This window comes from Acartia tonsa, chromosome 2, assembly GCF_053477335.1.
Source record: "Acartia tonsa isolate MP-2025a chromosome 2, ASM5347733v1, whole genome shotgun sequence".
NCBI lineage: Eukaryota > Metazoa > Arthropoda > Copepoda > Calanoida > Acartiidae > Acartia > Acartia tonsa.
Window position 1 is genome coordinate 50800437 of NC_137261.1, and position 16710 is coordinate 50817146.

Sequence of the window (16710 nt, forward strand, 5' to 3'; positions counted from 1 at the left end):
CAGTGCCAGCAGCAGGCCTAGGCACACAGTTAATGCCCAATCATGAATGTCTTCTATTTCTGCACGTCGGGCTAGGGGCTGCCAAGTTCTTATCTTGTAGATGTAGGAGCAGAGTAGAGTAGCCGCGCCGCAAGGAGGTTCGAGCCGGCTCACCCCTAGTATAAATACTATAGCTGTGTAATTAGGGTGATAGTCCACGTAGCCGTAGGCTCGGTCCTCCTGGCTCAAGAGTTTCTGTGGCTGGCGCGTCCCCATGATAAGTAGCAGGGGGTTGGTCTGTTGGTGCCAGCGTCTTGTTTAACTGTTGAGCCTGAGTTGTTCTCCTTTCCAGTATAGCTCTTGATTTCTGTGATAACCAGCGGATCTTAGCTTAAAGGTAAAAGGAATATGTTATGTATCCACAGATGTCTCTAGGAGCGTATCCGCTAGTAGATATATGGACAGGCAGGCTAACTATATATATATATGGCTACACTCCCATATATATATATACGTGTATAAGAATATCCCCAGAGCTAGCTAGCTTTCCTCCTTGCTCCAAAAAAATCACGCTTCCTCTGTATATAGTTCACAACTATGAGGTCGATGGTCCAGGTACACACCACCACTGCCCAGTGTGGGGCATCAAGTCAGGCTTTGTCCACAGGGTGGGCGTACTTTCGTTCAGTTACCATATCAGTTTCCAGTGTTGTATGGTGAGGTTAGTATTCACTTACTTGCACCCATGATACAAAAAAACAACACTATTTGTCACTTGGGTATTTATATATATATACATATATTTGTTTCACTAACCACTCAGCTTTGAAGTAGGGTTGGCCAGGGCTAGGAAGATGTTGAGGGTCTGAGCGGGTTTAAGGAACTGGTTTAATTTTCCTTATCACACTGTAGATAGGGAGGGAGGAGCTTGCAAGTTTTCTCCTAAAAAAATATCTCTGTTGTATGCTATAGAGTGGCCCCTCTCCTGTGTGTGTGTGTGTGTGTGTGTGTGTGTGCGCGTGAAATCTCCTTTCCGTGCAGCGCGCTTACGCACCGTCAATCCGCGCACACAGGTAAAACGCGCACTTATCCCTCAACTCGCTCTCTCGTTGGTCCGCTTTGTCCGTTGAATTTTATGATATTCCGCACTCCGTTGCGCTACCCGTAAATGGCGCTCTGTGATCCCGGTCACTAGCTCCACACCATGGGCGGACTTAGTCAAGTGTGGGTAGGAGGGGGGAAGCGCGTGAGGGGACGGGGTAAATCCGTCCGTTCCCCCTGTGAGGAAGGGGGGGAATGCCGTGGGTTGAGGTAACTGTGTAATGAGGTAATGCTGCCCTCTCTCCTTAATCCTAGGTTTATTTTTATATCACCTTGATTGTATTCTCTTCAATGGAGAGTGAGCCCCTCCCTTTCCTCTGAAATAAGGGGTGTATTGTTGTTGTGCTGTAGGCTTGAGGTAATTAGATTGTGTATCAGGGCATTTGTTATATTACATCTAGCTTCTATTTTTGTCCTTATCACAATTACATAACAGATTTGTTTACCAACCCTGTTCTATTTTTAGTTGTTATCACAATACACAGTAAATCCAAGCCTGTTCTATTTTTAGTTTTATCACAACACAACAAATTGTTTGCCAATCTTTGCTCATAAATCTATTGTTTAACCATCACACCAGGGTGGTAATCCCTGCAATGTGATATAATATCTGTTTTTCTAGATGGGTGGCTGCGTTGTAGCCTCTCAGGATACTTGGAGTTGACGTAGTTTTCTCTGCTTTGGTGCACTACACTCGTATGTTGGCTCGCAGCTCGCAGCTATGTGGCGTGTTTCAGCCTATCGGCGGCAGGGAATGTCCCGTCCTGCTAGCGCCGCTTGCAGCTATGTGGCGTGTTTCAGCCTATCGGCGGCAGGGAATGTCCCGTCCTGCTAGCGCCGCTTATCCAAATCCGGCTGATGGCGGCAGGGAATGTCCCGTCCTGCTAGCGCCGCTGGTTCGGATCCTGCTATCTCTTGCAGTAAATGTTGGCCTATTTTCAGCCGTTTGCACTTATTTGGCTTGTTTCAGCCAGTCCGCAGGCCTGTTTCAGCCCTTTGAGCGCTCAATTCTCCGTTAGACGTCGGCGCTTCTCGCGGTTCTCCGTCAAGTTTCGCTGTTTCACTTCCACAACTGCCGGATGCAGAGTTAGACCTTGCTATCCAGGGTGGGTAATTCAGGTTGCTTGTGTCAGTTTTGCCAGTTTCGCTTCCACAACTGCCGGATACAGAGTTAGACCTTGCTATCCAGGGTGGGTAATTCAGGTTGCTTGTGTCAGTTTTGCCAGTTTCACTGCTGGGAGTACCTTAGCCTCAGCTGCGCGTCTGCTCTACACTTGTGGTTCGCCGTAATCTCACACAGCTGTCACCAAAAGTTGTGGTATCCGTCTAGGGTAAATGGCAGACACCAGAGTTCGAATAAAGACTACGGCAGTGTGAACAGACGTGGACACCTATACTATAGAGAAGCTACGCTTCTCTAGCAATCACTAAATAATAAACATAGTCTATTCAGTTGTTTCTTTATTGCTGGTCTAAGGATAACTAAACTTGTACAACATAATATAAATACATATGGATTAGGAATAAAGATAGTTAAAGATAAATCATACAGTAAAACATAGATAGTTGCAATGGTTAGGTAGATGGCTATCCCTGTCTGGGGCAGGCAGGATAGCCCATGAAGCAGCACAATAGGTAGATAAGCATCGAGGGGTTGAGTGGTAGGTCTGGGTACTAAAGAGGGAAGGTTTGATGATTACTTGTGACAACAACAGTCTGTGTGGGGGTGATTCTATCAGGTGAGGGCAGGTTTAGATCCTTTATCCTCAGGGTTGAGGTGGTGCTGATAACTTGGTGGTTGAAGGGGAAGGTTCCGGTGCTTAAGATGGGAGAGGGAGGGGTAACACCCCTCCCTCCATTTGCAGGACAACTGAGAGATGAAATCAGTACCGTTATCTGACATATTTCCAGGTGGCTTTACAATTGTAGAATAACAGGATTTAGCTAGGTGCGTAGCATCACTATAATGTCTTGGTTTCTGCATGGTCCAGAGCTGCCGCATACCACAGTAGCACTTTAAATTTATCATGTCCGTATGCTCTTATTGTAATTTAAGAATTAGATTTGTGTTCAAAGCGAATTGAAAGCCAACAGTATAGGCAGTAGGCTAAAATAATGATACCCAATCAACCCCATCTCCTCCCCTACTGGATGAACGAACTGAGCAATAAATGAGTTCCATGTTAGCAACCTAAATTGGCGACAATTTTCCCCCTGACATAATATCCACGTATATTCTACGTTTGTCCTTTAATTTTTCATTAATGTTTAATTGATTTTCCATTCAGACTTCTATTTGTAATATTCTGTTTCTTAAAATTGTTGTCTATCTAAATTCATTTATGTTTGTTCAATGTTTATTTTCGCATATAGGATGAATTGTCATCCCTTTTGATATTTAATTCTTATTTTCTCTCTCTGTATCCTTTAATTTGATGTTTTTTTATTACTTTCTAATTTCCATTTCTCTTCCTTTCACAATTGCTATATTTAAAAAGTAAAGCTTTTCCATAATTAGGGTCTGTCCATCCCTCCCTCCGTAACTCTATAATCGTTACCAGAAAGGCAGTACGTCCATTTAAAACATGCTGATTTTTAACTTAATAATTGAATTATCCTATTCATCTGATTTTTGGGTTTACATTTCCTAGGACAATATAGTACAATTTAAAAAGCCAGGCATCTCTATAATCAAATCCAAAAATGAAAGTAGCTCTGCAACAAATTTATGTACAATTTTGTTTATAATAAAAATTAATGTTTTCTTATTAAGTTCTGACACTATACAAGTGTTAATCGTCGTTTGTCCGACCGTTTTAGATCTTCGCTCTTATGGATATTGTCATCCTTGTTTCCGTTTTAGATCTTCTCTTTTATGGATATTGTCATCCTTGTTTCCGGTGTATTTTAACGCTCTTATGATTAGCAAAGATATACTTTACCTTACTTTGTCTGTCCATCCATCCATCAGTAACGCTTAGGAGAAATGGAAATAATGATAATTTTATAATCGCAGTGTAGCTACACATTAGGTCGTGGTGGGAGAAGTCGACTCCCACCCCCCATAAACAATAGTTATAAACATTCGCAGGACCTATGAGAAGCTACATTGTAAATGATAACCATTTAGGTTAAGCGGTAAGTGAGATCCTCCAATCGACCCCATTTACTTTCTCCTACTGGATGAACGGACTGAGCAATAAATGTTGTCCTTGTTAGCAACCTAAGTTGACTACAATATTTCCATTGTCATAATATCCACGTATATTATACATCCATTGGAGCAGCACTTCTTGTAATATTCTAAAATACAAAAATATACTTTAGCATAATTTAACAAAGTGCCATCTCTCAACATAAAAAATGGCATGTGCAAAAAAAATCTGCTCACAGTGTCATGTTTTTTTTTAAAATAACTCATCTATTTTAACTTTGTTATAGGACAAAACACACTCGTTGTTAGGACTAGAAAGATTAGGTACAATAGTAAGAAGCTTTTTAAAGAAAGAAGTCATTCATATAATGGCTATTTATCGGATCGTATTACAGACAGGTTTTCGCGGATAATTAAATGAAAAATTATGATTAAAACCAGTTTTGTTATCCCCGAGGGGCCGGTGGCACTGACTAATAAATAATTTTATGATTTATATCTTAATATTTCTGGAAAGTTGTCAAAAAGATGCTATACATGATTTTTCAGAATGGTTGAGAACCGTTTCTAATCCAGTGGATACTAATCGGTTTCGAAGCCATACTAGAAAAAGTTTATAAGTGGCGCAGCAATGCAGTAATCCTTCAACTCCTATCATAAAACATTAAAACATTAGGTGAACAAATTCCAGCTAAATTAGAGGGTGTTATCCTGTACATTTATGTTAAAAAATTTAAGTTTGAAGTTAGACAGACTGACGTACTGGTAACTTGAAAGGTAAGTTTTGCTACATACAATTTTTGTCGTGCTCCTCAGTCCAACTTTAAATATGAATAAAAAGTGACTTTGTCATCTTTTATGACAGTTTCAGCCAAAAGATGACTTCTTTGTACCAAAAATGTTTTTTTCATTAAACATAAAATTATAGGTAACCATGATATTTTTTATATTTAGCTAAGAAATTAATTTTACAATGCATGATAATGAGTTAATAAATGTGTATTTATATTTATTGAAGCCTCATTAAACAGATTTTAATTTTGGCTCGGAAAGCATGCATTACCCACCTATGATCTAATAATAGTTACTTTACATTAGGGCTCGACAGCTGTGCGGCAGCCGTGCTTCAGCCACGACTAAGCCTCAAATTAAAACTCGCTTAGATGCTTTGATTTTAAAAAAAAAGAGGGATTACCATGTTTGGGTCAGGTTTAGACTTTTAGCGGATTTTTAAAAATACAAAAAGGATGATTTTCCAGAGGCTTACAGGCAGCTGATGCGCGACTGCCGAGCGTTACATATTGAAACAACTGATTTTCCTGATTTTGATACTTCTTCAATATTTCTTCCTCGATTGAAATGTTATAATTTATTTATTAATTAAATACAACATAAAACTAGAGACTGGAGGCTATAAACGTTTACTTAAAGTCTTAATTAATTTCATCAAATTATACAGCGCAGCTAATATGTAAAACAAGTTGGGCTTGTCCAGACGTTTGTCATATTTTACTAAATAATAGTTTTGGAAGGTTGTCCTTACAGCGCTTCTTTTGAATTTCTTAAAATGATAATTTGGTCAAAACTAAATTGTTTAAATTAGTTTTATCTGAATACAAAGGTTTACTTGTTTAATTTAAAATTTAAATTACCTAAAATTAAATCATTTGATTAAATATATTTCCCACCCCGTAAATTAAAGCTTTAATATCCTTACTAATTAGCTTCCTTATAAAAACAATTTAGCATGTGTGTGTGTGTGTGTGTTTGTGTGTGTGTGTGTGTGTGTGTGTGTGTGTGTGTGTGTGTGTGTGGTGAGTATATTTTATAGTAATTGTTGTTTGGCAATGTCTTATGTGTAAACCATATATTGTGTGTGCCCAAGGATTGTATACTAAAGGTTCAAAATAAGGTCTTTGTGTACCATAATAGCGGGAAGAGAGGGGACATTGGGCTGTTTATTACAATAGTCTCCAAAGTTTTATGATGATTTTTTATTCGTTGGCTGAACAACTTTGGGAACTTTTATAAATTTAATTGGTTGGTTCATTCAGTTGAGTGGCAAAACGTTTCAACCAATATTGTAAACCAAAGAAAGGTTATTTTGTGTATCACCATTGCATTGGAAATGTTCATCAATTTTGCTGTCTATTTCTTATCCCTTTAGATCCCTGCATTAAAAAAGGATGTTTGATTGAAATGGATATATGATTACATCTAATAGTTGTTGGGCTTATGACATTATGACAAACAAATTATTAAAGATTTCTAAAAAACATGTTGTAAATTGGCAGTTGTTATAGTTCTATAGACGTTCATTCAAGTTCTTTGTAGATTTGAATAAAATAGGACAAGTATATCAAGCATAAACATCCCTCTATAATTGCTGACAATAGCTGAAATAACAAAAATTCGTTTTCTAAAGTAATTAACCCCTCGCTTTTTGACGATTTGACCAAATAGAACTTAAAATTTTCATCCTTTATGTAATAGAACCAAAGACGTGCGCTTAGGGTGCGCCTAGCCAAACTAAACCAGCTAGGAATATGTCATGCCAATCACACACACTCACACAAACACACACACACACACACACACATACACACTAGTGCCATGCCTAGGAAAGAGAAAATATTCTAAAAAACAATCTAAAAGCATTATTAAGAAGTAATATTTGAGATGCTGTTATAGGAGTTATTTTCTTAAACTAGCATCGTCATCATCGCCATGAATATTACTACTAAACACCTAAATCTACATTGTAACTCTATACTTTTGTAACTGTTCTTTTTTTTTTAGAAGACTACTCCATATCCTAAGCCAATGCAAGCAATAGAAAGGCACCCTCGGCGATTTTGTGTGCGTGTGTTTATGTGTGTGTTTGTGTGTGCGTGTGTGTGTGTATGTGTGTAAGCAACCTTTAGCTGCTATGGTACATCTATGTGTAATGTGTATGGACTTTGACATTTAAAACTGAACCTAAACCACATTGCCTTTACCAATATATATGTGGGATTTTTATGTGTAATATGTATGTGTGTGTGTGTGTGTGTGTGTGTGTGTGTAATTGGTGTTTAATAATGGGAGATTTATATAAGGTAAAACAATTAGGATGTTGTATTTAATATGTTTATAATTGCCATGAAATAAAAAAATAAATAGTAATTTTGTATCAATACACAAATTGAGTGGATATAAAAAATATCAATTAGATTGATCTAAGAACGTTATTTTCATGTAGACTATTATTTAATTTAGTCGCATATAGTCGGATTTTTTTTATATAAATATCAGATAATTTAATTGTCCTAATTTTTTTTATAAATTCCTGATTGAATCATGTATTAACTTTCTAGGTATTTTGGACAAGAAATATTTGGAATTTGGAATGAAAATATTAGACAAGGAAAAATATCATCTAAAGCAATCTATATGCTTCTTATCTCCAATATATCTACTATTCTTTGTAAACAAGGATGAAAATAACCGAGATGATATTGCAAAAATGCATATAATTCCTGTTTTCATGTAGATCGACTATATAGTTATAGTTATAGGAACCTTCTCTAATATTAATGAAAAAAAAGTCAAAAATAATAAAATAGATATATTTTATAAAACAGTGACAACAATAAAAATAAGAATATACGAGATACAATTTCCACAGTTTGAACAGGAATATGAAAGATAGATAGATTATAATAAATACTTTAATACTTTAACAAAAATTTTGGCAGTTTAGGATATTGTTTTGTAAATTAATTTATGATAAATAAAAATAAAAATGAACTCGTACACTCAAAAATGTCAATTTCCAACCAAGGAGAAAAAAATGATAAAATTTAGGACACCAGGGGGATGTTTTTTATATATAAACATGATATAACACAATTTTAATACAGTTATTAAAGGATAAATGATTTTCATAAAAAAAACACTGAAATTACATGGTTAAAAAAAACTAAGGATTGACTAGCCAATATAATAATGTATAATACTTCGTAACTATTTACAACAAAAAGTTTTTAAACTGTTAATTGTTCAGAGCTAATTGCCTTTAATTTTTACAAATAGCATAAAATAAAAAGAAAATTAGTTAGAGAAAATATAGGCCAGAAAAAAGATTGAAGCAAAAATAGAATCTAAAGAAAATTTGTCTATCCAAAGCAAAAATAGATAAATAAATAGATAAAAAATAAATATGACTAGAATTTGACACTCTGTTTATTTCTTAATAAGAATATAGTTATAATAATAATATATAAATATCATTATTATAATAATAACATAGAAATAAATATACAGTAAATGCGCTGAACAAAAATTATCTCTAGCTTATGAATAAGCTTGGCAGGAATGAGCTGGTATAATGTGCGTTTTTAGGCCGCTGCAGGATGTGTCACCAGCTGGAGGTTGACCGATTACTATCAGCTGACCTACAGACCAGTCCACACACCCGTAAGCTTTTATTTATACATATTTATACACTAAAACTGGTGAAAGTAATGGATAATAATAAATTGGGCTAGATAAATATATAAATAAGAATAACTTTAAGGTTTTTTTCGATCTTTTTTTTTCTACATATAAACATATGACTCAGATAGCATGAATGAATATTATGTACAGGTATACTCTAGTAGTTTTAACTCCTTCCGTTTTTAATACTGAATGATCATACAAGAAAAACAAAATTTACGGGATTCGAACCCGTTCATCTTTTTTTCTTAGCGAGCCCTAGCAGCAGCCATGGCTGAAAAATCATGTGCGTCGGGCTCTGAACAGCTGTCCTCGTGGCCGGAGTCGCCGGACTCGCTCTTGTCAGGGACAACAGCTTCGTCCTCGCTGCCCTCGGAGGCGGTAGAGGCGGCCTCAATGTTGATGGTTGGGACCTACAAAATATGCTGTTATGAAATTAAGAAATCAATATTTAACAGTAGTAGTAATAACATATATTAAAACAGGAAAACATTCCTTTTTGATTTTATAAACCATTTTTTGGGGGTGTAATTTTTAAATTTACATTAAAAGCTGGTTAAAATTTCTTTTAAAACATACCTTCAAAGTATCCTGAGAAGTGCTTGGGGCGGGGGCAACCTCCTCTTCGGCTACGGGGGCAGGCACAGGGACCTTCTCCTCGGGGGACTCAGACAGGGTGATGACTGGAGACTTGGGAGGCGCCACAATGGGAATAGCCCTGTTGGGACGCTTCTCCATCCTTGTCTTGCACCAGTTAGTGAATCCCTTGCCCTCGGGGCCCTTGGGCATTCTCACCACATTAGCGGGAACCTTAATTCCAGATGATGCAGTTGATTCAGAGGAGTTATAGGCGGCAAACTGTCCAGAAATACGGCGGGTGGGCATGCTCATGTACTGAGTGCCGTCGTCCATGTAGAGGACAGTGTTGCCGGTCCTGCGTCGCTGCGACATCATGGGAATCATCTGGAATGTGCCGTCAGAGTTCATCTGGAAGGATGGAGCGTTGGGGTTGAGAGTGTACTCCTTGCGGGGCACATTCTCCTTAACATCCTCCACAATGGGTCCGAACTTCATGTTGGGCATGAGCGAGATCCTGCGAGCTCTGTGGCCCATGACCTGGGACATTGTGGGCGCGTTGTATGTGGACTGCAGGCTGTACTTGCGCTGAGGCGTGGCCTTGGCCATGGCGGCTGCCTTCTCGGCCAGCTTCTTCGCCTCAATCTTCTTGTTGCCGTTCTTGAGTGGGGTAGCGGTCAACTCCATGACCTTCATACCCTCCTCGTTATCTTCATACAGCTCCTTCACCGCCTTTTGAGCAAATTCTGTGCGTTCAAATTCAACAAGTGCGCAGACTTTTGTAGTCATCTCTGGGTGCTTGGCCACATACTGCTTGATGTCGGCGGGGATAGGATTGCCGGGGCGCAGGATACGCACCAAGACAATCTCGCCGCACACCTTAAATATCTCAGCAACGCCCTCAATGGTGGGTCTGTCCATGGGCAGGTTGAGGACCACTACAGTCCTTGAAGGAGTGGTCTCATCATACGGGGGGAGCTCCTCAAGGCGGCGCACCTTGGTCTCCAGATCATTCACCTCCAGCTTCTTGGAGCAGGTCTTGATGGCGGTGGCCACCTGTCTCCAGTCCTTGGTCAAGTGCTTGACGCGCTTGAAGCTGGAGATGAGCTTGAGGCTGACAAAGCCCTCCTTGTTCCTCTTGACGTGCTTCAGAAGGAACTTGTCCTTTGTGATGTTAGCATCGGAGAAGTAAAACTCAACCTGATAAAAAAATGGTTAAATAAAGATCATTTTTTAAATAAAGTAACAGGATGTTTATCTATCTGTCTTTTTGTCTGTTTGTACCGAAGGATCACGCTAACCACTGAAACGATATGGTCCTAAGCCCTGGGAAGGTTTATAACTATTCTGGGGGAGAGTACCACCACCCGACCAAAAAGAATCGCCCTCAAAAAGAAATCAACCCCCCCCCAAAAAAAAAAAAAATTCCCCTCTAAAAAAAATACTTTTTACTTTTAGAAAATTTTAAGATCTTAAAGATGTACATATACTGAAACACTATTTATCTTCTAATGCGCATCGATTTATTGACAATACCTGTTGTGTAATCTTCTCGCACAAATCCTCATCTGGCTCGACATAGGCTGGCTCCTCCTTGATTGTCTCCTCGCTGGGCTCCTCTATGATGCTCGAGATGGATATGTTGGAGTTGGTCGAGGTCTTCCTGGACACTCCGGAGATACCGGAGTCAGTCGACTCCTTTCTGCTGAAGGAATGCTTTCCTGTAAAATAAGAAACCATGAAAATTTAGTGATTCCTAATTTCATAAAAATGCATATAAAAAAACAATAATTTTCAACAGTTCCAATGAAAGGGCCACTGCATTTTGGATGAGATAAGAATATTAATTGTATGTATAATGAACAGACTGTCGATCGGACAAACCCCAATAACAGAGTAGATGCAAATATTTTTTTGCTGTATTAAATTCTAAAAAAAGATTATTTTTTATATGTATTTTACATATGCAATAGTAACTGTAATTTGATTATAGCATATTATAAAAACAGTTACAAGAAAGCTAAAGTTCAAAGTACCAAAGCAAAAATTAAATAAAAACTAAATTTGATGCCTTTTTATTCACAATTTTTACGAAAAATCATTTTAATCTGTTTTTATAATGTGATTTCAAAAATCTACCTCTTACAGGCGAAGTATCTCTGAATAAACTTTCATAAATGTCCAGAATAAGAGCATTATCAATTTTCATATGATAATAATCATATGAAAACGTGTCAACTTCCTCCATGGCCAACATTTAATTTGGTTCTCAAACTTTCACTTTATTTCAATCTTATAATTCTATTAAATTTCACGCCTTAAAGCTTATCAGTTTAATATTTAGAAAGTCTTTTAATATCATAAATGTAATAATCTTCATTAATACAATTATGTATGTATATATGTATTAGGATCAACAAGTCCAATATTCAACTGTTTCTTTTTTGCGCTACTTAAGCCTCGCCTAGACTAGCCAAGCCGGGAAAGAAATAAGACGTGTAAAACATATGTGAGTATTTTCTACAAAATTATAAAGTAAGTCATGTGGGGGGGGGGGGGGGCACTTGGGGAAGATTTGTATGTATGGTGCAAGCAGAGATGAGTCCTATAAAGTATTTAGCTCAGGTAGGAAGATCAGAAATGAAAGTAGATGTATGGTTTATCTACCTGTATTGTGTATATGTGCGCGTGTGTGTGTGTTGCGCTTCGCGCCACCACTTTAACATAGCCCCTGTGGTTTTAGGACTTTTAGAATACAGCATCACACAAAAATTCAGACTTAACAAGAATGATATTTTATTGTGATAACAAAAACAAAATAATTATAGGAATCATTCAAATTCATGCAACCATTCAAAACCAATCTACACACAGGACCCCACACACACACACACACACAACTTACAAGCACATAAAAACAGAATAGAACCATGATAAGGGAAATCTGTACTTTCATGTGAAGGGTGAATGAAAAGGGGAGCACTAAATACTCTGACAAATTGTGCAATCTACTTTTACTTTTTATTGCAAAAACATTCAGGCTCTGATTCTTATCTGAAGATTTAGAAACTTTCTTAATATTATTGTCCAGATTTAAAGGCCAGCATATCTTCATTCAAGGCATACATTCCTTAAATTTTAAAACTTCAATGAATATGGATTTTAACAAACAAGCTAAAGCTAAAAAAAATGTTTAGAGGTATTGGTAAACTTAAAGGTGATTTTTTATCTGAGTTATACCATCTTCTAAATCTATTTTTGACCATTTTCGGGCCATTGTACTGTGAATGGTATTTGAAACATGTGGTATAAGGCATGAAATGCTTGAAATATGTGGACTATATTCTTCGCTATCTATGTACTTGTGTATGTGCTTGTGTGTGTGTGTGTGTGTGTGTGTGTGTGTGTGTAAATAGTCAGTGCATATATATTTAGATAAAGATAGGAAAGGTATAACCATAAAAGAAATAAGGTGGTCCTCTATACATTACACTTACTTTTACTTAGACTTTTAAACATATGTAGCACACCCCGGAAGCAGGCTTGTATATGCATTAACTCTACTGTGAAACCTTGATAAATAAATCCCTAAAAACCAGCCAAATGCCATTCAAGGTCGAATATTTCTTTGTCTGACCCAAATTGTTTCTAAGCCAGCCCTGTCATACTATAGAGTCATTGCGGATGTATAAAAGAGAGTAGAAAAGTTGAATTTTATGAATTATGAGAGTTATATATTTACATGCCCTGTTTTACTCAAAGATTAAAAATTCTTGTCCCAATTTATTTGAATCTCTGCAAATTAAGGATCATTCTTCATGACCCCCTATTTGGATTTTACAAGGAAATCATTGCAGCCGAAAGAATGATATTCAAATAGGAATCCGTTTCACACTCTCAACCCTTGCAAGGAGTGTTTACTCTAGTATATACAGGGGGGGGGGGGGGGTAATCTACCAACTTATATTCAAAAAAACTTTGAAAAAAGATTAAGTAAAAAAGAATTTTTTTCTTTGAATGTTTCTTTTTGAATTTTTAACTTTATGTTTCGTAACCTGGTATAAATTAACCTTGTTTTAACCAACCATGTGGATTTCATCATCAGGCAAAATTTTCCCCAACTTTCATTTATAAACTGACATCGCATTCCTTAAAATTTTCACCTTCATACCACCCCCCCCCCCCCTTATGAGCTGAAACATTTCTTTCACCCTTACACACGTCTTGTCTGCAATTGTTCAAGTGTAGAAATTTCTCAAACTTTCATAGAATAACACTTGGGAAAGACAATTAGTAAATGAAACCAGAAATCTAAAGGGATAAGACAATGGCTGATAAATTGATGTACATCCCCAATGATGATACACAAAATTACCACTTCTAAAGATTACAACAAATGTTTGAAACTTTTAAACACTCAATTTAATGAAACGACCAATAAAAATTCAATTAGGTCCCCAAAGTTAAGTAAGCCAACGAATAAGAAAATGAAACCAAAAAGCGTTTAGAAAGAGATAAAATATTAGGTCATCGGTAAAAAATGTAAAAGCAAAAGTCATGGATTTAAAAAAGGATTGGGTTGTTTATAAAATATTGATGAATACATATATAAAAATATTTTGTTTTTTTTAAGCATAATTTTTCCTTTCTTTGTATCCAAGTTAAAAACCTTTAGAATTAGAATGAAAACTTTAAAATCCCTAATTTTACCCCACTCAAATTAAATAGCTTGGAATGGACATACCTGAGTATCAATAAATTTATTCCAATGCTAAAATTTCAAATTAAGTTACTGAAGAAACACATTTTATGATATTTGTGAAAAAAAAGTACTCACAATTTATGGAATCTTTCATTAAAGCTTTCTACACTAATTAGATTTATATAGTCAATTCTAGCAATATTTCCTGATTTATACCAAGTAAAAATATTTCTACCTGTAAATAAAATTTTAATTTTACCTGAGTAAGACTGTTTTGGAGTAGTTTGTTCATAGTAGAATTGTGTTCCATCCAGGGGGGCGGGGACACCCGTACCTGACGGATACACTGCGTAGATCTCATGGTTGGCAATTGGCATTGGAGCGTACGCGTACAGCTGAAACGGGGCCGGGGGTCCGTAGAACGTCATCTTGCGGCCGTTGACTGTTGGTGGGGTTGTTTGTTGTGGGGGGTTCTTGTACGTTTAGGGGTATAATTAACAATATATATTTATATCACAGTGTCCTCTCGATATTATTTGCTCGAGGCTGCAGCAACAACTTTTTTTTTCTTTATACAACTATAGAATCAACAATAACAAAGATGATAACAAATTATTATCACAGGTACTTGGGTACAATAGGAGTCAACACAGATACACACGCACAGCAGTAATGTATCAGGATGCAGAAGGGGAAAGGAATACTTTCGAAAATTGATTGCAGTTTTTTGGGGGGAGAAGGCTGTATTTTCCTCTTTACACTTGTGTAGAGACTGATTTTTATTCTTTCTCAGGGAATAGTTTAGGGCAGGCGCGGAATTGGTACAGCAAAACTTTTTTGGGGGATTTTTTTTCGTACTCACAGACTGTCTGCAGGACTAGTAAATACAATTACAGCTTCCTACAGGGGTTAGGTTAGGCGAAGCTTAGATTTATGACTGCAGATCTGTCAGGGGAAATTTTGTAGATTTTTTTTGTAGAATGCAAATGGTAGTAGAAATAGTAGTGCAGTTGTATATATATATGCTGGGTTTAGCAAGATATAATAATGCTGGTTTTCTTGTATTAATGCCACGTAGCTATGTAGCCTGTCGCTTGCTTGCACAGGGAATTCTTTGCTCTCCTTTCCTGGGATGGGGGAAATTAACTTTGCTAGACACACAATGGTTGTATGAATATGCTTGTTCTTGTTTCCTCAACACACACAGGCAGAGATGGATGGATGGATACAGGGTTGTTTGATCTAGTCCACGACACTCTGTCCACACACGGAGCGAGCTTATCAACGGTTCCGGGTTCCGGTCACCTCAACCTACACAGAAAAAAATAAATGTTAAGGTCAATTTTAAAAAGTGTTGTCACTATATATATGTTGAAGAGAAATCTAGCAAAATCTCCATTAAACTAGTGGGTCTCCCCCCCCCCTTTCACCTCTACCTTTAATCCACCCAAAAATCCCTTTTTGACATAAAACTTAGATTAGGTTAAGCAAAGTTCAAGAAAGCCCATTAGTGCTTGCATTCCTCAGATGATAGAAAAATCCTTGAAATGGGGGGGGGGGGGAGTTGTATTATATGAAAAGTCCACTGGCGATGTTATTGAAATAAATTTAAAATAAGAAAGGTTGAGTGCAGTTTTTCATTTTTTGTTTATCGCTTTGGGTAAAGATTTTTTTCAATTTATGACAAATAAAAATGGGGGGGATTAGTGCTCCACAGGTACTGTAAGTGAAAGCACTAATGTTTACTTTTTATCATCTGAGAAAAAATATCTTGAAAAAAAACTAATATACATAACATATTGAGTTTTTTAGTATTTAAAAAAATTTATTCAATGATGCTTTTTTTAATTGCATAATTTTAAACCTTTCATTTTGTTTTTTTAAATTTGAATTTGTACTAATTACTTTCTGTTATTATTGTTTGAATGTTTCACTTTATAATTGCTCTTCCTTTCACTTTTAAACTATCATATTAAATATTTAACATGTTTGTGCATTATTAGATAATCTTAATTTCAAGGACAGAAACAATTATGCTTCAAGAATAAATAAACAAACAATAAACAGAGTTGTCAATTAAAAAGCAGAAGACAATTGACAATGAAAAATTCTACTCATTTATTTTTTTGATAATTTGTTTTTAGATCCAAAGTTTATTTACTGTTTTAGGCTATTATTTTTGTTTATAAGACTAAACCTCCCTGGTACTCTGTGTTATAAGATGCTTGAATGAAACAGTTATTTTTCAATGCATTCATATAACAACAACATATAACATACATAAGCTTTAATCTTACCCAAACATATGTATCTATGCTACATATAAACTCTCACATTATGTTTAATTTGTAAATAAACAAATGATAAAATTGAACTATTACCGTTATAATTTAAACTGAAAATTATAAGAATTCCAACACAAAGTCTTCTTTGAAAATTAAATTTGACAAAAGTTAACAAAGAAGACAAAGGGTAACCATCTCTCACCACATTTAAACCAAAAGTAAACAAATAAAAAAAAGAAAAATTTTGAAAATAAGAAACTTAATTTTTAAAAGGAAATAAGAAAATTTGTTGACCTTATGATGCTCTGATGCTGGTGTGCTTCCTTGCAATCTCGTGCTACTTGAGCTCTCTGTAATCTGCTTGTACAACAGGTACACACTGAAGCCCCTTCACTCCACGAGAGACCTCTCACTACTGACTGCTGGCTGTGCTG

The 16710-nt window shown here is 36.4% G+C and overlaps 1 protein-coding gene across 1 annotated transcript; it reads right to left on the bottom strand.

The window, feature by feature from the left end:
- Nucleotides 1-7826: 7826 nt before the first annotated feature.
- Achl (La ribonucleoprotein translational regulator Achilles) lies at nucleotides 7827-16709 on the bottom strand. Its single transcript, XM_080151224.1, has 5 exons — nucleotides 16571-16709; nucleotides 14251-15302; nucleotides 10826-11010; nucleotides 9293-10489; nucleotides 7827-9126 (listed from the first exon to the last, which is right to left on the bottom strand). Exons 2-5 carry the CDS (start codon nucleotides 14417-14419, stop codon nucleotides 8962-8964), a joined length of 1716 nt encoding a protein of 571 aa, XP_080007350.1. The 5' UTR covers nucleotides 14420-15302; nucleotides 16571-16709; the 3' UTR covers nucleotides 7827-8961.
- Between the last annotated feature and the right edge of the window lies 1 nt (nucleotide 16710).